At 48.5% G+C, this 19,175-nt stretch overlaps 1 protein-coding gene across 10 annotated transcripts in view; it reads right to left on the reverse strand.

The window, feature by feature from the left end:
- The window catches only part of brip1 (BRCA1 interacting helicase 1), a 47,706-nt gene extending 32,082 nt beyond the window's left edge, over positions 1–15,624 (reverse strand). For 9 of the 10 annotated variants that reach the window (XR_002839681.2, XR_002839680.2, XR_002839677.2 and 6 more), the window contains exons 1-14: positions 15,527–15,624; positions 14,600–14,710; positions 13,841–13,952; positions 12,875–13,078; positions 11,955–12,088; positions 11,541–11,639; positions 7,855–8,148; positions 6,039–6,260; positions 5,116–5,315; positions 4,461–4,593; positions 4,219–4,373; positions 3,799–3,982; positions 3,262–3,402; positions 2,589–2,750 (exon numbers count right to left, since the gene is read on the reverse strand). Coding sequence is in view for 5 of the 10 variants with exons in the window: in XM_023823401.2 (XP_023679169.2) it covers positions 2,589–2,750; positions 3,262–3,402; positions 3,799–3,982; positions 4,219–4,373; positions 4,461–4,593; positions 5,116–5,315; positions 6,039–6,260; positions 7,855–8,148; positions 11,541–11,639; positions 11,955–12,088; positions 12,875–13,078; positions 13,841–13,952; positions 14,600–14,692 (2,133 nt within the window). In the remaining 5 variants the exon portion in view is untranslated. The remainder of the gene's footprint in view (positions 1–2,588; positions 2,751–3,261; positions 3,403–3,798; positions 3,983–4,218; positions 4,374–4,460; positions 4,594–5,115; positions 5,316–6,038; positions 6,261–7,854; positions 8,149–11,540; positions 11,640–11,954; positions 12,089–12,874; positions 13,079–13,840; positions 13,953–14,599; positions 14,711–15,526) is intronic. The other variant, XM_023823397.2, reaches the window with a different exon arrangement.
- Between the last annotated feature and the right edge of the window lie 3,551 nt (positions 15,625–19,175).

Below are 19,175 nucleotides of genomic sequence, written 5' to 3' on the forward strand. Positions count from 1 at the left end.
CTCCTCATGGCATCGGGCTGCTTACTCCCCCCCCCGTCCAAATGGGCACTGAATAATGGAAGCCTGCTGGCAACAGGAGGCATTAATGAAACATGGGGGCCACAGTGACGGCAGTGGAAGATGTTTGCAGTGCCGGTAAATTATTTAGCCGGCAAACGTCCCGGTGCCAGTGGAGAGTGGCACTCGGCTGGCCACTGAAACACACCAGTGACTGAGAAGGGGCCAGTGGGGGGGGGGGGGGTGATCGGCGGTGTTAAACGTTTTAAATACACCTGTGGGGGCAGCATAAACCACAAACCAGGGCTCCTGAACCTAGAACCCGCGGCACAGGAATGTGGGGGAACACCAGGAGAGACGGAAACTCGAATGGAGGGTACAGACCCTCCGACCATCTGGTTTGCCAGCTTATGGGAGGGGGTGCTAAATGTAGAGGAATCTGGGCACCTCTCACACCTGCACACAGGGGGACAAGGACACTGCAGCAGGCTCTGACAGAGTGAGAGGCCCATTAGATCACGACCCCCCAGACAGACAGACAGACAGACAGACAGACACACACACACACACACACACACACACACACACACACTTTCGCAGACTCTCAGTGAGACTGAAGGCACTCTTGGCCTGCATGCTGCCTTCCTAATTGTGTCAGTGTGGGCTGGGGGGGCAGGGGGTGCGTTAACTGACAGGCACTCCCCGTGACACACTCTGACTTTGATATGACACACGCCGAGCATACGCCCCCCCCCCCGGCGCCAGCCCCGCAGCCTCTTCACACAGACAGCCCGGCGACATCGCCCCTAATGGCCCTTATCTTAATCTGCTTTAAAAGCATCTTGCCTTTCCCAGATATCTCCTCACCTTCGCAAATTCACTTTTAATAAGCCCCCCACATACCCCCCCCCCCCCCCACACCCTGCGCCATACCACCCTGCCCCGCACCGACTTTTGGTCCCATCTCGTGTGAGGTGCCCAAACAGTGACTTTAAAGGAAACGGCCCCCGGGTATTCCAGACAAAAGTGCTACAAAACCACAACAGCAGGGAGGTGGGTGTGCTCTCTCCCTCTCTCTCTCACACACACACACACACACAACCCCCCCGGCTCTGTCCTTCCCTCCAGGCCCCCCGGTCCTGCGGGCAGATAAGAATCGCACAGATATGGGAGCGAGAGTCTGGGAAGTCAGGATACTTCGTCCCACTTGCCCCGAGTCGGGACTCCGAGGCTCCAGGACTCCAAAAGGCTCCAATTAAATGCCCCATCCGCTCATCTCTGAGTAGCCGGCTGCGGATTAAATATTAATACGCAACCGCAAAATTCTTACACGGCCATTAATAATGAAAAACTGTCAGAGTATGGAATGATTCCCTTGCAACACAAGGAGAAAACATCCCCCCCCCCCCCAGGTGGGTAACCTACACAACAAGGGCGCGGGGCTCGCCGGGAATGTGGGCGCCAAGTAGCGGCTAGTCCGGGAGGAGGTGTGGGGGGGGGGGCAGGGTGATATAAACCTCCATTTAACTTTGCCGAGAGTCGTCTCCACCAAAACACCAAGAGGCTGACTTTGGGGGTGGGTGGGGGGGGGATTCTCAAGGTATTTTCTTTTCTCACGGCCCCTCCAATGACTTCATAGTTCATACCTATGCAGGTGTGCGCGCACACACACTCACGATCTCTCTCCGATATCTGAGAAAGCGACCTGGTCCGTGAAGCATTCTCCCTGACAGACCGCTTGAATGGGGATTAATTATTCATGAATAAGGCACAAGAAACAAAGTGCGAGCCAAGTATTTATCAATGGCATCCTATAAGCACACTTGCGAGGCGCAAGGTGATCCGGTCGCGGGGAAAGGGTGCGCTGGCAGGCAAGTCCGGGAAAGGCCGTGACCAGCTGAGCGTTTGCGCTGCGTCCCCGAAACCATTTGGACGCTGGTAACATTTTCCACATTAAGGCGCCACAGCATCCTGTGTTATCGCCGCGTCAGGGATTCTTTCCCGATCCGTTGCTTCCAAACATTGATAGATGCCGCCGCAAGTGGCGGATGAAATGTTTGGTCTCTGAAGCCACCTGGTGGACAAGGCTTGGAAGTGCAGCCGGTACAAACAGACGGGACATAGAACGGAATGGGGCAGTGGAGAGCCTCACAAAAGACTAAAACATGCGGAGGATTTTTAACCCTTAACCTTCCGTTGCTAATCCACCTACACTTCCCCAGTAAACCAGCAGTTGAGATGATGCGATAGTCTTCAGTTAGAAGTTCTCATGGTATTTATCTCCTTTTGGCTCAACAGAAAAGATTCTAACAAGTTGAAGGAGAAAGACTTGGGAAGCACGGAAAAAAAAAATGCAAAACAAGGTCAGCGCTGAGAGAGAACAGAAACGTCAGCTGTTCTCTTAAGAGGAAGTCGAGTCAAACAGAGACTGAAATCAGAGTAACAAAACGGGCATTCAGGGCTGACCCTGCTGGGCAGTGCTATCCTGGTCGAAACACATGAGAGGGAGGGAGGCAGCTCACTTTTTCTCACGCCCCCCCCCCCGTATCACAGATCACAGTCACACAGACGGCACTCACTCATCTGGGTACCTTGTAGGACGGCAGGAAGCAGAGCACACCCCGGCTGACCGTGTGACACACCTTCAGCAGGAGGGTGCCCACCTCGTCCTGGAAGGCGAAGGTCTCGGCGTGCTGGAACGTGGCACACAGCTTGCGCCCCTGGGGGCCAGACCCCAGCGTCCCCACCCAGACCTGCAAGCCAAGCAAGACAGCTTAAATTACACTCACTCTGCCCCCCCCTCCCCCCCCAAAACAAGACTGCAGAGAGCCAGACCCTCAATAGCCAACTGCAGATTGGCAGAAATAAAGCTTTGGATGGGGCGTAATTATTATTTATCCGATCAAAAGCCAATAAGCAGCCAGAAATACCCTTGAAGCGTGATTTTTTCCCAGCAGTGAGGGAATCATTTCCAGGCAGATATCGTGAGCTCCATGGTATCGGCACACAAACACGCGTAAAGGGCGCTGTCGTCTCACATGGCCCCAGGCCTGACAAACTCCAGCGTCTTATTCAATGGCTGATTCACACCGTAAACAGCAAGCGAGCTGACACGCGATTCGGGAAAACAACAAGAAAAAGCCGCGATGACGCGACTAAGATCTAAGGGCTTCGCCAAGGGCCCCAGGGGCGGAGGGACGGCCTGGACCCGAGGGCACCGGCCCCGTGCGACGCTCCCGGCGCCGTCTCCTTCCCAGGCCTGACCTGGGACTTGCTGATGACATGGCTGGCCTCCAGCCGGATGGAAAAGCTGACTCCCAGTTCCGAGGAGAAGGAGCCCATGGGCGAGAGCGTGCCGGAGGTCAGGACGATGGTGCGCACAGAGTCGCTGAGGTCAGAGAAGGCCTGCCGGGGTGGACAGGGAGCACAGCCGTGAGAGCGGCACGCACATGCACATATGGGTACAACAATCTGAACTGCTACTGGTGTATGGCTCAGTGCGTTAGGATGTCATGCCCGTTATCAGAATGTTGCCTGTTCAAATCCCAGGGTTGGAAGAGAGATTTCACTGTAGGGCCCCTGGGCAAGGCCTTTAAACCCCCCCCCCCCCCCCCAACTGCTCGAAGGACTGGCCCTGCTTTTAGTTTTATGTACATTCGATAAAAGCATCTGGTAAATAAGTTAACTGTATGAGTAAGTCGATGGGAACGGTGAAGTAAAAACAGTGAAGTAACTGTGTACTTTGAAAGGCTAGATGAGAAACTATGTGTTTGGGAGGACAGGTGACCCCAGAAGACTCACAACGGCTGGGTTCAGGCACCAGAAATTGAGTGTGAGCACCGGGGTCTTGGTGCGACGGACCGGGGCCTGGCGGCGCCGGCGTGGCCGTGCAAAGAAGCCGTGTTCGTCAGGCTCGTCGGGAACGTGAGCTTGCGAGGCCCAAGTGTAGGTCTGCTGCAGGGCCACACGATAATCCTCCGCAAACCTGCGGGGCGGGGAAGGCAGTCAGAGCACCGGGCAGAAATGGGTCACGCGCCCAGACAGGTTACCGTCTGGGGGGTAGCCTTTGTGGCATTAAAATCTGCAGCATAAATTTTCACTCAAGCTCAAAAACGTCTGCAAAGATCTGCGAAGTACCAAACCAAAATTGGCGCAAGAGCATTTCTGAAGGATACATATATTTTTAAGAGGAAACCAAGGTCTTTCCCAGAATTCCCACACCTGCAGTTCTGTCGGAAGAGGAACTCCAGAACCATAAAGAGGCCCTTGAGCACAATCTGCGTGGCTGAGCTGATGGTAGGCACCTCCACCACATCCTCCCGGCCATTGACCAGGCCCACACGCTCCTCCTTCTCCAGCACAGCCACGAGGTTTTTCTGCAGGGGGCCCGGAGAGAGAGAGGACAGCTGTCAGCGGCGTGCTCAGGCCCCAGGGTCACGGCAGACCATGCTGCGGCGTCTCACCTGCAGCAAGGAGAAGGTGTCGGCAGTGATGCCGAGACCCCGGAACACGGCCAACATCTCCGTGCCCGTCCACACCCGGCAGGAAACCTCGAACTCCCGCTCCGACAGAGAGCCACAGCTCTCCTGTATCCAGCTGCATCGAAAACAAAAATGGTCGCGTCAATAAGCCGTCAGTAGCACAGCATTCGTTTCACGTCTTTGCCATCTGCCGCCGTCACTAGGACGGTCTGCTGTGGACGTGGACTGTTCATGTTAACAGGTCGACAGCAGATGACTCAAAAGCCTCCAGAGGCTTGCAGTTTGGGGGGCCGGCAGACTTAAATCAACCTCAGCTCCTCTTCCAATAACAATTCGTTTTAGTGCAGCTTAGAGTAAGTCACATTAATGAACTGCTAAAATAAGCAAATAAGCGATTCTGCCTAACTTTCTCCCACAGCTGAATCTGATCAAGACATTGATTAACTGACTTAATGTACAAAAGCACCTAGCAATCTTGAAGCCTCTCTAATCCCCCAGAGATGCATAATCAGCGATTTAATATAAGGTTAGTGCCATTGGGCCTTGTGAACCAAGCGCCGCCGACCACTGCGACCAGCGGTCACTCTGGCTGTGTGCTGATTGGCTGGGGAGCAAAGCAGAGGGGCGGGGCTCTTACTTGAGCAGGCTGCAGCAGAAGGCCCTGAGTGGCTCGTGCTGGCTCCGGCGGATGTTGTGGTTCACCATGCCGTCGATCTCCTCACGCGCCAGCAGCAGCGCGGCCTGGTTCAGGGTGTAGCTGGTGCTCTCCCGGGCGCAGTCCTCGATGTTATGCGCCTCATCCAGCACAACCACCTGACCCTTCAGGTTGATCTCCATCTGCGTGGAAGAAGAAGATGATGATGATGATGAACGAAGGCGACAAGACCAAGAGAACCATCATTTTACAGCAAATAGAGATTGTACTCTAACGCTGCAGACAAATTATTAATGATAAAAAATATATACCTTAATGCCACAAGAGCAAGATCAAGTTCAAGCACTTTGTCAATGTAACACAACAAAATTAATTCTGTGACAACCCCAAAAGTGTGTTTACAAAAAATAAGAATAATTAACAGTACAAGTAATAAATCCAAAATGAAAGCTTGAGATAAAATAATCATACAAAATAGGTTTCAAATATTTGCAAAGATGACATGTTAAGTGTTCAAACAACCAGAACAAATTATTGCACCAGTATACAGCAACACAGATCATTATTGCACATATTAGTAAAAAATTTATTTATTACACATTACCAACATAACTTGAGAGATCTCATCTCAGGCTGGGGGGATTCAGAGTTTATAACAATTGGGAAAAAGCTATTTAATGCCTAAATAAATTCAATTCCCTAATAAATTCAACATAAATAAAAATTTATTAGAGTTAAGCACTATGCTCAGCAACATCAGAAACCAAACTTAATGCTAAATTTACCCAAGAAACGCAGTTACAGCAGCCCAGGCGTGCTGATGTCACTCATGAATAATTAACGAGTAGCACACAGTGATGTGACCCTAAATGCCCTCCCTTCATTGTAAAAAGCTCCCCACTCACACTCTCACGGATGAGCGGGTCCAGCAAGTAGTTGTAGGGGCAGAAGACGATGTGGGCCTCCTGCGCAAGCTCCCGGGCCGCGTAGTAGGGGCAGGAGCGCAGCCGGCCGCCCAGGACCACCAGCTCCTCGATGTCCCAGGCCCGGTACAGGCCGTGTACCTGCTGCAGCGTGCTCTGGTCCCGCATCCGGTTCACACCGTGGTAGTAGCGGCACGACCGGTCCTGCACGGAAAGCAGAACAGCGACTAACCCACTAAACAAGCTGAGCGGCCATCTAGCACACGCCTGACAATAATTCCGAAAGGACCCCTGATGTTTTTAAAGGGTCTTAGAGATTTTACAGATTAAATACAGCAAAATCTGCCACCATCCTGTGGGATCCTTTTCCTGGGGGAGCACCAGGCCATATTCGGCAAGCACTTTGTCAGCCGGCACGTTTCGGGTCAGCCCCGAGGTTAATGGCGGCTTCCTCAGGACGCCGAGTGGAGAGACACGGATAGCGGCCGGGCACTGGGATTGGCGGCACTTGTAATGGGAAGCTGCTAGCACCCTGTCTTACGAAGGCGATGACAGGTCCTGGAACCCCTTCCACGCTCACTTCGGGGCTCTGAAAGGGGGACACTGCGCTGCCATTAATCTCGACTGAGGCTCTCACCCAGCCTTGGCTTCAAAAAGGATCGTGGGAAAGGGAAGCGGGCCACAAGGGCAGGGTGAGGACCCGCCGAAGAAAGGGCCTCGGGATAAGCTGACGGGGGGCCGCCGCACCCCCAGCAGGGTCATCGGGGGATGAGGGGGTGTAACGTACAACAGTGTCAGAACCAACACCTCTGATGGTGCAACTGGGCCCATGACAGCAGAATCCTGACCCGCCGGCACCAGCCCGGCAAACAGAACAGCCTCCCAACCACAACAAAGCCCGTCTGAGGGCTCGGAGAGGGGCACGTTATGACTGATTGCAGGTATTGTCACCGATAATTGCCGCCCGCAGCTACTGTGACAGCACTTTGTTCAGAAACACTTAAAAGGAGGGATTGTGTTGCGACCCCAGCCACCCTCAGCGGCACACAGGGACGTCAAAGCGGCCGTTCTTCACGTTAGAGCAATGTCACCTGCCAGGAATGGGAGGATTCTTCTTCACGGAGGGGGGGGGGGTCTTTTTTAGGTCATCAGACTCCAAAGGAATCATTAAAGCACTAAAGAGCCACATTTAGAAGTGGAAGCAGTTTTAGCGACCCGACTAGAGCCAGACCGTCGGCTGTGAGCAGAGGTCACGACCCCCGGCCCAGCCGGACTTCATTAGTGACCCCAGCGGGGGAAAGGTTTAAGAGACCAGCATGGAAAAAATGACAAGATATCCCTGGCAAACTGCAAGGGGAGGTGGGGGGGGTGATTTATAAGAGAATAAAACTCAAAACAAGGCCATGATGCTGACATCCATCTAATCATTAATGAATAAATCGTATATGGGTTCAGGGGTCAAGCTTACTCCATTTCCCAGATTGCCTTTCACATAGCATATTTCCCAGAATGCCTCTCACGTTTCTCCATAAAACTCCATCACCAACAAAACACAACAAATTAAAAAGAAACGTGTTACTTGTCACAGATAGAACACTGGAGCTGCACCCCAGTTTTTTTCAATCCTAGACTAAGAACATTATTCTGTGGTGCCCCGCCTTCATTCTAACACTAACACAGCTGGTCTGGTTAATAAGGGGATTGATGATCAGCTGATTAGTCACATTCCCTGGTAAAGAGTTATACGTCAGGAGCGACAGGGAGGGGGCCGTGAGCGGGGTGGGGCATTAGGACTCACGTTCTTGCCCTCCAGCAGCTCCTTACAGCGCTCGTTGCGGTTGGAATGAGGCACGACCTCTGGGTGCACGCAGGTGTGGTCGCGGCTGGACAGGATGGACATAGGCGTGCCCGAGTAGAAGGTGCGCTTGAGCTCACGCGCGATCTGCATGATCTGCTTGTGGGTGCGGGTGCCGAAGTAGATCTTGGGCACGGCCTTCCTCCCCCCGCCAGCAGAGGCGCTATCCTTCTCCTTAGCAGCCTTAGTACTGCCACAGTGGCACAGGGGGCAGGGGCCCGGGGCCTGTGGCGGACGCTGAGAGAAGGAGAAAGATGTCGCATAAACTGACTGCTGGGAAAGTCGCACACCAGGCCGGAAACTGGAGCTGCAAAACAGCCAAAATATCAACGATGGAGCCTTTTCAAAATGGCAGTTACCTACCTGCTAAATCTGAGACACACACATGCTTATAGGTAAGAGTGAAGCCTAATTCATTTCACTGCCACCCCCGGGATCATTTCGGGGGCCCAACAGACACGTCGCCATTCTGCCGAGAATGGGATTCAAACCAGACACCCGCTGAGCCATACACCGCTCCCTGATAAAAGCGGTGGCTAGAAAATATTTAAAGTGAAAATCGACATTGACCAAAGTGACAGGCATGTGTGCCGCCGTGGCCCTGACCAAGATTAGAGGTTTGATGAAGGATGGATGGGTGGCGTTTGGGAGCCGATCACTAAAACGTGACACTGAGGGTCTCCCAGTGTCTTTTTTTATAATGGGTCTTTTCATGGCAGCACTAACAGGTGGCATAAAGCCTAGGCTCCTGTAAGCGATCCCACGCAGGTGAGAGCCCTTCCGTTGCCCCACTTCCCAGCCGCTCACAGCCCCAACACGCACCCACGTTTCCCTGTGTCCAACCCTCCCCACCTTCCCTCTAAGGGACCGGGACACCGTGGGGAAACCACAGAACCTCAGGCTCGATTCTTACCGCGGCTTTACAAGCTGCCGGGGGTGCTACAGGGCGCCGCATAATAAACTCCTGACGGGTCGACACTTTCTCCCTTCCTGTACTTTCGCCAACAAACCGCGATCAGTAAGATTATCCCGTATAAACAATTGCTAAGTCACGGCGTGTGTTACGCCACAATACCAGGGATCAAGCTGCCTCTTATCCTCCCCTTTTCTGCGAGGTGGGGGGGGGGGGTGGTAGTGACAGTTCGGGTTTCTCGCTGGTTCCTTCTCAGCCTTGTTGCCGTCGAATATTACAATGCACGGCAGAGCGGAGCTGGCCGGGAGCTCTTCCCGGGCCGTCACTCAGCGGCACAAAGGCTCCACTGATGCGCCGGGTAAACAGGGACCTGCCGGCAAGCCGGGGTTGGGTGACGGTCCTGGTGGGATTGTTACGCCGGCCGGCTCAGGTTGCGCTTGGGGCAGGGGGTCCGGATCGCTTTACCCACTGCTGCCACGGTAAGTGGCGAAGCTCCGAATATCCTGCCTTGTGTATGGGATAATTACTTATTCATCGAGGAGGTGCTGCGGGGGTGGGAGGGTCTTGAATGTGGGCCCTTGTCAGGGGCCGCGCAGGAAACAGCTGACACAACGGTATCCGTTACACGTGCAGAGATGGCGGGCTGCAGTTTCGGCTCCCCTCACGCCGCGATCGCGGGGGGAGACAAACCCCAGACTACCCATAACTGACGACTGATGCCCCCCTGCATGGCATCAAACACATACACATAAATACAATCTGCCCCCGAGTTCAACCACTCAACCAATAATATCGCTAATAAACACAAAACAACCAAATCACAAGTTGACCCCAAACAAAGAGTTGGGCCGAAATTAGCCTTTAGCTCTAGCTTTGATGACCCGGCACTAGCACCTCTTAGCGAAGTGCCTATTGCTAGGCTGCCCTGAGAGGATCAGGGTGGAGACCGCCATCACAGCCTTGCAACGGGGTGTACGGACGGCTGCCGGACGCAGCCTGAGCCTGAAGGCCTCGGGTGCGGTTCTGCCCGCCGGGAAGCTTTTTCACAGCTGAGGTGCGGAAAGAGCAGGATCGCTGTCCCTGGCAGCGCTTGTAGCCCGATACTCTGGCTCGCCATGTCGGCAAGAGGGGAGAGGTCAGCGTCTCTGTGCTGTAACGCGGACACCTGAGAGAGTGAAATCTCACACGGCCGGGCCGGGCCGGGTCGAGACAGGCGCATCTCTGTCGCCGACCATGGGGCCATCGGGCTCAGCAGGAGGAAGGGGTCCCGTAGGCACTCTCCAGGCTGTGAGGAAGGCCCAGACAGGGGTCTCCTCGAGTACCCTCTGCCATCCCCACTCTCCTGCACCCCCATGTCCCCACTGCTCACAAAGCACCTGTTTGTCACCCCCAACCCCCACCGCGTGCGGTAACCAGCGGGTGAACCCCATTCAATATTTATCCCAGGCTTCACAGATCACTGGGAGGCGAGGCAAACCTCTTAATTAAACTGGAGCTCGCTTCAAAGGGCCCATTCAAGACGTCCGTCAGCAAGCGCAGGATGGAAAGCGGTGTCGGGTGGGGGTGCGAAACCTGAGCCCCCGACTCTCTCCCCCCCCCGGCCGTGGCTGAAAAGGAGCTGGCCCGGCCAGCCGACCCAGGCCCCCATTGTAACAGTCTGCCAGTCCCCAGGAACGTGTAACAGAAGTCACCCCCAGCCCATTGTACGCGTTGTAAGCAATATGTTTCCCTGTGTGATGGGTGAGCACATTAACACAGATTCCTTTCACTGTGGGGCCCTTCATACCTGGGGTGTTTGTTACAATGCGTTTGATTTTGGTGGGGATCGCATTTGAGAGACCCTGGGGTGGCATGGAGGGTGGTGTGTGTGGGGGGGGGGGGGGGGGGATCAGGGCATATTGAAGAATCAGCATTTTCCTAAGGCCCGAGATCCAAAAGGCTATCCAAGCGTTACCATGCTGCAGTCCAGCACTGGAACCTCCACAGGGGCAGAGTGAGAACCAGCAAGGGCAGGACAGAGCCAGAGATTACTTCGTTCCATCTGCCATAAAACAACGATTTTAGCCATCGCTCATCATCAGGTCCCTCAAGGGCCAAACACAGTACCGCCTCACTGCGAACCGGGGAAACATCCCACCCTGCTATCAATCTCCCCCGAGATCAAACATCACTAAATAAAAATGGATTGTAGCGCAAAAGTCAATCACCCACATATATAAATAACTCTGACTGCATTTCCAACCCTGCAGCTAAGAGTCACCACACTTCAACATAACTCCACCCAAGCGGTTTCATTATTACCTGATTTTTGGCACAGGCTGTAAACAATATCCATACATCAAAGCAACACCGTGATACATAACGTCATCTACAGCCTATTGGTGTCATCTTCAGGTTTAGACAACTGCCGGGCAGCATAAAAAGGTTAAAAAAAAAAAGCTCACAAATCGCATAACTACATTTTTACCATAATAATGGAAACGCAAAGACCTTTCCAGAAACTAGACATGGCAGCAAGGAGTCTCAGCACATGCTGTAGAACTAAGCAATCAGCAAGCCATTCTGTGGCCTTTAGCGCCCCCAGTGGGACAAAGATCAGTACTACAAACACCTAAAAATATCAAAAATATAAATGTATACATACAGCCTGGGGGAGTAAACGCAGGATAAGGGGGCCGCTAGAGAGGGCACCATGACACTCATATCGCCTGCTTACCTCATTACAGCCAGAGTGGGCCGCACCAAGCCGACTCTCACACTCCGAATCATCATCAATGAAGATCACGCCCTGCTCCAAACACCTCCGTTTCCTCCCCTACAGGCATATTAAGGACAAATTAAAAAAATTATTTATTCAGGCACAGAACTGAAAATAACGCGGATGACATTTTACAGTGATGGCCTACATTCTAGTCAGAACAGTGTTACTTTTAGGATTGTGTGTTCTCAGCTCTGAATACTCTGGCGTGAAAGTGAACGCCAGGGCAGGGGGTGAGTGCTACCTGGTGAGTACGGGACGTGGCTCGCTCTGCACGGGTGTTCGGGGGCGCACTGGGAATACAAGGCGGGATCTGGCCTCGCCGCTGGGGGAGACCAGTTTCAGTAAGAAAAGTCAGGGTCAGGGAGGCACCTTCTGATCTGTGGCTGGGGGGCGGATTCGCTTCCTGTCGGTCTGAAAGTCATCGTCCGTGTCCACGCTGAGGGAAGCCTGTAGCTTCTCCGACAGCCGCGAGGCCAGAGTGCTGCGTCTGGGCGTGTAGTCCTCTGGAAGAGGTGACACAATCCGCATGTCATAACAGTGAACAACTCAACTCGCGTCACCCGCAATACGGAGACACAACGGCACATCTCCTCAGCGCAGCTAGCCAAGCAATGCACATTTACCCAGTGGTACAACGGAGATTTCATCAAGAATATTTATGCAAGGATAAGTGCAGTGGGGTGGAAAATGTCCGGAAACTTTCCTGAAACTTTTCATGGGAAGTTAAGCTGGGGAATTTTGGACACATTGAACTTCGTGGAATGCCACGCAATTTGTACAAAGAAATCAAACTGCATGAATAATACAACTTAGAATATGACTTATAAGCAGTGTGTTTTGATGCAGATGCTTCCTTTGGGGTGTTTTTAAACATACATAATTACTTACAAGCACTTGGTAACACAATGATGTCATTATTAGAGTCGTCAAGACATTTTTTTTCCAACTTTATTTAAATTCCTTGTTATAGGCTAACCTGTAATTTTGTAAATTCCTAGTTTATTCCCATTAATTCCCATATATTCCCATAAAATCCCATGGAAAGTTTACAACTTCGAAAAGTTCTTGAATTTTGCAACCCGAACCACAGACAGAATTTATGTACCACAGCTTAAGATCAACAGTAGGGGGGTGAAAAAACCATTACAATGTTTAATACAACACACAATCATGACCTTGAAATAAGTACCTACAGCCAACATGAGGAGTTCGCGTTTAGGCCACATCACCCACCCATTGTTTTCGGCCTGCTCTATACAGCAGTGGCCCCAGGAGACAAGGAAAGTCACCTTTAGCGGGAGGAGGGGAGGCACACTGGGTCGTGACCTCTGCACCTTCACTGGTGAGGTCCACGACAGGCGGAGCTGACCCGCCATTTGCAGAAGGCCCGCGGAGACCACCCCTTCCGGGGGCATGGCAGATGCACTGGCAGGGTGTGGTTAGGTTTGGTTTCTTGCACTCGTCAGATGGGTTCCACTCCTGCTCTGCTTTTCCTGCCAAAGCAATGCTAGAGACGTCAAGCAACAGGCAGGATGTGTGACCACATGGAAACCTTAACAGAAGATTAGATTGGGGGGGTTATCAAAATCACTATGGGTGGGATTAATTCCACAGGACCACCCATCACTATAGAACATATTTTCACTACATGTGAGGGGGGAGAAACTGACAAGATGGATATATAACAGTGGCAAACTACATTCTTGTGCTAGGTAGTCACTTTATATACACATTTATTTTGCCCTACAACACTATTTATATACAATATTTATTGGATATACAGACTTAAAATGCCTTAATGTGACACGGATAATTACAGCATTATTGTACCTTATTTGATATTTACTTTATTTTCATCTTATTCTTGTGTATTCTATTGTCTCTATAGTTCCTTGTTTTATTGACCTGTGAAGCACTTTGGTCAACTATAGTAGTTTTAAAAGTGATAGCTATACAAATAAAGTTGACGTTGAAGACTCCACACATATGAATATTTGACCCAAACAACCTTCTGATGGTGCAGGTCCAGCAGGACACAAACTGGCAAAGAAACAGCTGAGACTGGTGCCATAATGAAATGTCATATTCACAAGCCAGTTAGACTTTCACTGGCTTTCAGATTCAGCTCAAGGAGCAAAATGCACAATATGATTTATGAGCAAGTAATGTGGAGGACAAGAGCTGCCAGTCTTCTGTAAATAACGGGCAGCTCTTTGCCCCTAAATGTGAGAGGATACTGGAGGGATTCAGCATACCGTACTGTGCCTGCTGCCAGGCCAACACCGAGCACAGCAAAGCCAGACTCTTCCCACTGCCTGTGGGGCTCTCCAGCAGACAGTGCTGTTCATGGTTCAAGCCCCGAACAATCTGTGGGAAAAAGCAGCAGTCAAAACATCACTTTTATTTATCGATTGCTTTTGTCAAAAGCGAAGTACATTTGAGAAGACAGTCCCTGGAGTAGTTAAGGGCCTTGATTTAGGAATCAACAGTTCAGTCTACCCTGGGATTTGAACCGGTGATCTTCGGAGTCCAAACCCGCTAAGCCAAACACTGCCCTTGTTAGAAACCATCTTGTCAAAGGGCATTCCTGTCCAAACTGAGCCGTCTCTAACACAGTCAACATGCTGCATACCATTCTGGCGGAAGCTAATGGTAAAATGCTCTACTTTTCCATTAAACCACGACTAAACAGGGCCAGTTCTCACTGGGAAGGGGGCAGTATTGAGGAAGTTACTCACAAAATTAATCCATTAAAGACAGAGGTGGAAAGGTCAGGTCCAGAAAGTACAAATCCAGGCCAAGGTTTTGTTCAACCAACCAGCTGAGTATAAAGAGTCACAGTCACAGAGTACTCAGCTGGTTGGTTGAACAAAACCTTGGTCTGGATGTGTTCTTTCTGGACCTGAACTTTCCACCTCTGTTTTTAATCAATTACTTTTATGAGTAACTTCCCCCAACACTGGAAGGGTGCAGGTGTTGGACAGCCATGAAACACCAGCAGCCTGAGCACTCACTGAGTTCATCATGGCCAGCTGGGAGGGATAGGCCTTGCAGGGGAACTGGATCCTCACACCTCCTACGGTGTACTCCACAGCAGCCGGATCCATGACGACAGCACGTGTGACCTGGAAGATACGGAAGGAAAGCTGCAGGCTTTCATACATGAAATAATATTAATAAACTACATATAAGTATACCATATATGCATTCTAGTTGCTTATTCCAATTATCTGATTTTTATTCTATGTGTATTATCCTCCTGCTCTTACTTCCAAACAATCAATAGAAGTAATCAATAAACTATCATGAATCAGTATGGTACCGATAATACAAATAAGAACGCATAGAGTAGTTCTGGGTCTATGGGTCTCATTGAGAATTTAGAAATGAATTTAATACATGGTTAAGATTGCAAGGCAGAAAACGTCCATCCGTCCTACAAAGGCCATCTCTGCTGCGGCTTAATAACTCTCATCTGTGTTTTTCAACGATACACGTTTATCCAACGGAATAATTTTGTAGCTCCCGCAATTGCCTTTTTTTCTGAATGAGATCATAAAGCAGTGACAATACAGCTATATTTCCTTTGTATATCATGCTGACATAACACAAAACGTCTCTATGTGTAATACAAAATACACAGAGACATATTAATCACCTAAATACCAGGCGAACCATTTTGTTTCGCGGACTCACGGATAACTAAAAGAGAAAATAAGATTCATATATATGTGCACTGAATTTCCCTAAAAAGACAACCAAACAGTACAGTCCTTACACGATATTGTGAAAGAAATCCTTATAAACATAATGCCATAAAAGCTGCGAGCCATGTTTACATTTTATTAGGCCATTATAGCCAAGTGTCTCGCTGGTAATATCTTCTGTTAGATGACAATCATTGTACCAGTAAGTAAAATAAAAAAAAACGTTTCTATTACCTTTGTGTGTGCAGTAAAAAAAAATAGTAAATGAGACAAAATACATGAACCCGACTATCGAAAATTATATTCCCGCCATCACTGTTTCTGAATAAGAGCCAATCAGAATTGAGAATGCGCCTACATCGTAGACATCACGAAGCTGTAACCAATCACATGCACGGATATAGGAAACACGGAAGACTTAGGCGGAGACGCAACTTTACGTGCGTGTTCGCCGTTTGAGTGATGGATGGATCGAGCCAATTGAAGATATTTGATTTTTTAAAGCACCCTCAACCTTTCATATCTGTCAATAGAAGTAGAGGGTACTATGCTCTCTGATATTTGTAGCAATATCTGTACTTAAAATAAAATTATTCAGATAATCTCTTTAATCAATTAACGTTTTACAATTACATAATCTTTCTGACACAGCTTAAGTGTTATAGTATACACTTACCTTGCGCCTTCTGTTTTCACTTATTTTTCGGTCATTGTTCTTATCGGTGTGCATATATCATATTTGTAAGAAAATTTAATTCTATTAATATCGAATCGCGGGTTTTGCTTATTGTGGTCAGTTTCTTTTGTAGAGTCAGGAATCTGCGTACATTTTGGACATTTTTATACTGCTTTTATCTAGGGTCTTGAATTCCATTAACTTTGATATTTGAGTATAAAAGATGTGAAGGACAAGCCACTGACTTTAGCAGTATAAATGGAACCCTAAAAATCAATTGGTTAAAATCCTTTCTAAACAGCAATGACTTTTGGTATCATATCCCTAGGGATTTTATTTTGAAATTGGGTAGAATTTCTCCTTAGATGTGAGTTTTATATTCCGAATCTACCGGTTATTTTATCAGCTTTTCACCAGCAGGTCTTGTTGTACTGGAAACTTTTGTATAATTATAATTTTACTCCTCGCAAAACACTCATGAAATAATAGATACGTACATTACTGTGAAGAAGAAATCACTGTATAAAAAGGTCTGGATGGAAAAGAGTATTCTACATTTAGCTGATATCAGTGGCCATATCATGTTGTATGAAAACTTTTGTCTCCAATATGGCTCAATCTGCAATAGTGATACTTCCACATCTATAACCAAAGCCATTTCTAACTCTATGTTTAATTGGAGGTGGCTTGACATATTCTGCCCATTACCCCATCTGCCACAACTCTTAACTGGAGGCTATGCGTTTCATGAAGTTAAGTTCCTAAATAACATAATTTGAAACTTATTTAACCAACTGTAAAAATACACACAATGCATTTTGTCCTAAATGACATGTAGTGCTGTTTCACATAGCTTATGAACAAGGGTATAAAACTTGGGAGGAACATTAATATTGACCCAGTAATATAGCTGGGGAAGGCAAGTGTATTGAAGACCAAAGAGCATGCCGGTTTTCTCTATCTGTGCTTAATCGATTTAACAGACTCATTGTTTGGGTAGAACTAAAGTTCACACAATGTAAGAGACATGAGAGAATTGCTGTGTTAAAGGGAACCTACAAACCAACAGACATAACAGCTTTTGAATGGACTTGGATTCCATTCAACAACATTCAAGTCTGTATTATTTGGCTGAGATTTGTTTACTGCTGGAGTATTTTTTGTCTCTCAAGGGTGAAATGAATTTGCACCAGTGTGAGAGCACAATAACAATTCCTTATTTCTTATTTTACATTGATTGCCTCTGATTGCTAACCTCTCCCCAGTATAGGACAACTGAGTGGGAGGGGATAGGGTTTTAAACAAAATCAAAGCTGTCTTGCGTCCGGCAAGGATGTTGTCTCAAGCAGGGCGCCCTGATCTGTCATTACTTACACCGACTGCCCTCTTAACACTGTCTGGTGGCATTAGGACTCAATTTGTCTACGCGATTGACGGCAAACAGCAGAGAAAAGGCGGAGGGGAGCTAAAAGACCTGAGACTGAGTTTATCATGAGCCATCAGATGCACAGTTAGGGAAAAGGTCTCTTCCAAAGCTTTCATTATTCGACTTTTGACATGGAGGTTAAGATGACAGCCTTTTTTCTTTTACTAGTGATCAGTAGTGGTTTATGTTCAAGGCAGATTGGACAGTGACTGGTATTTTCCAAAGCTCTTATGCCAGGACTAGTACTTTCCCCATTCTAGCAGAAGAACACATAATATAATATAATATAATATAGTATAATATAATATTGACACAGAAATGACCTCAAAGTGCAGTATTTGTGGATTTTTTATCTGATAAAGTGAATACATAATGAAAATCCATCCATCTGGGAGCCAATCCCAGGCAGGACAGGACACATGGAAGGGCTACACGCCCAATTAGATAGACCACTGAGCCACCACTTCACTCTAATAATTAAAATGGGAAATAAATTTGAGGGGTGGGCGGGTTATACATTCAAAATGTAATCGAATCAGCAACCTGTTGTACCGGTAATTTGTTGGTGTTGCAATACAAAAATCAGTGATAGAAAAGGGAAATAAATTTTATGTTTAATGAATTATTAGGGTGGAACAGTGGCACCGTGTTGAGCTTGGTCACCTCTACCGCTACAAAGCAGGGATCGAGTGTCCACCCCAGCTCTACATGGGCGGAGTTTGCATGTTCTCCCTGTGTAAGTATGGGTACTCTGATTTCCCCCCGCTGTTCAAGAGCATGCTAAGGTGAATTGGAGTTGCCAAATTATCCAGGGGTGCAAAAGGTGTGTGTGCCCTGCGATGGGTTGGCGCCCCATCCTGGGTTATTCCTTGCCTCGCACCCGTAGCTTCTGGGTTAGGCTCTGGAACCCCTGTGACCCTGCAAAGGACAAGTAGGCATAGAAAATTATATTTATAATATTCTAACAAGGTATTTCATTGAACAGAGGGACTGTCCCAGTAATACTTTATGAAAAGCTTTCATCTATAACACACTGCAGATACCTTCATAATGCATTATAATGGTCGGTGTAAGAACTAATAAGCATTACAGCATCTTCTATTGACAGTCATAAGGCATTAAAGTGTTAATCATAATACTTTATAAGCTCCAATGAAGCTTTCATCTATAATGCACTATAAATACCTTCATAATGCGTTTTAATGGTTGGTATAAGAATTAGGGATGCTTTACACTGCTTTATGAAGCTAACTGTAGTGCATTATAGATGAGAGCTTCACAGAGCATTCATAATGCATAATAAACATGGCTATAATGTGTTGTGCATTTTTATAACTATTTATAGCCGTATTTATAATGCTTTATAAGTATAATTAATAATGAATGCATTTTAATGTGTTATGAACGTGTCTGTAGATTCTTATAAACATGGCATTCTTAGAAAGTGTTATCACTGTCCCTACACTTACAGTATTTGTCATACACATCTGAGGTAACAAAGTGATCATTCGAGCTAAGGACAGTGGAGCACGTGCTTATGGACATTAGGACAGCCGCCTACATGATATTTTTTATGGTTCTCCAAAGAGTTGATGTGCACTGGCTGAGTTCATTCTGCAGTCTATAGATCTGAGTGAGGGAGACGGTGCGTTTCTATACTGCTATACTGCTCCTGTGCTGGGCCATTGCAGGTCCCCCAAGCCAACAAAAGCATCCCTTCGGCAAACCATGGGCTATTTATTCACAGTAGTGACAGCTTCTTCTTCTGTTTGGTTGTCATG

Source organism: Paramormyrops kingsleyae, chromosome 17 (assembly GCF_048594095.1).
Source record: "Paramormyrops kingsleyae isolate MSU_618 chromosome 17, PKINGS_0.4, whole genome shotgun sequence".
In the NCBI taxonomy this organism is placed as follows: Eukaryota; Metazoa; Chordata; class Actinopteri; order Osteoglossiformes; family Mormyridae; genus Paramormyrops; species Paramormyrops kingsleyae.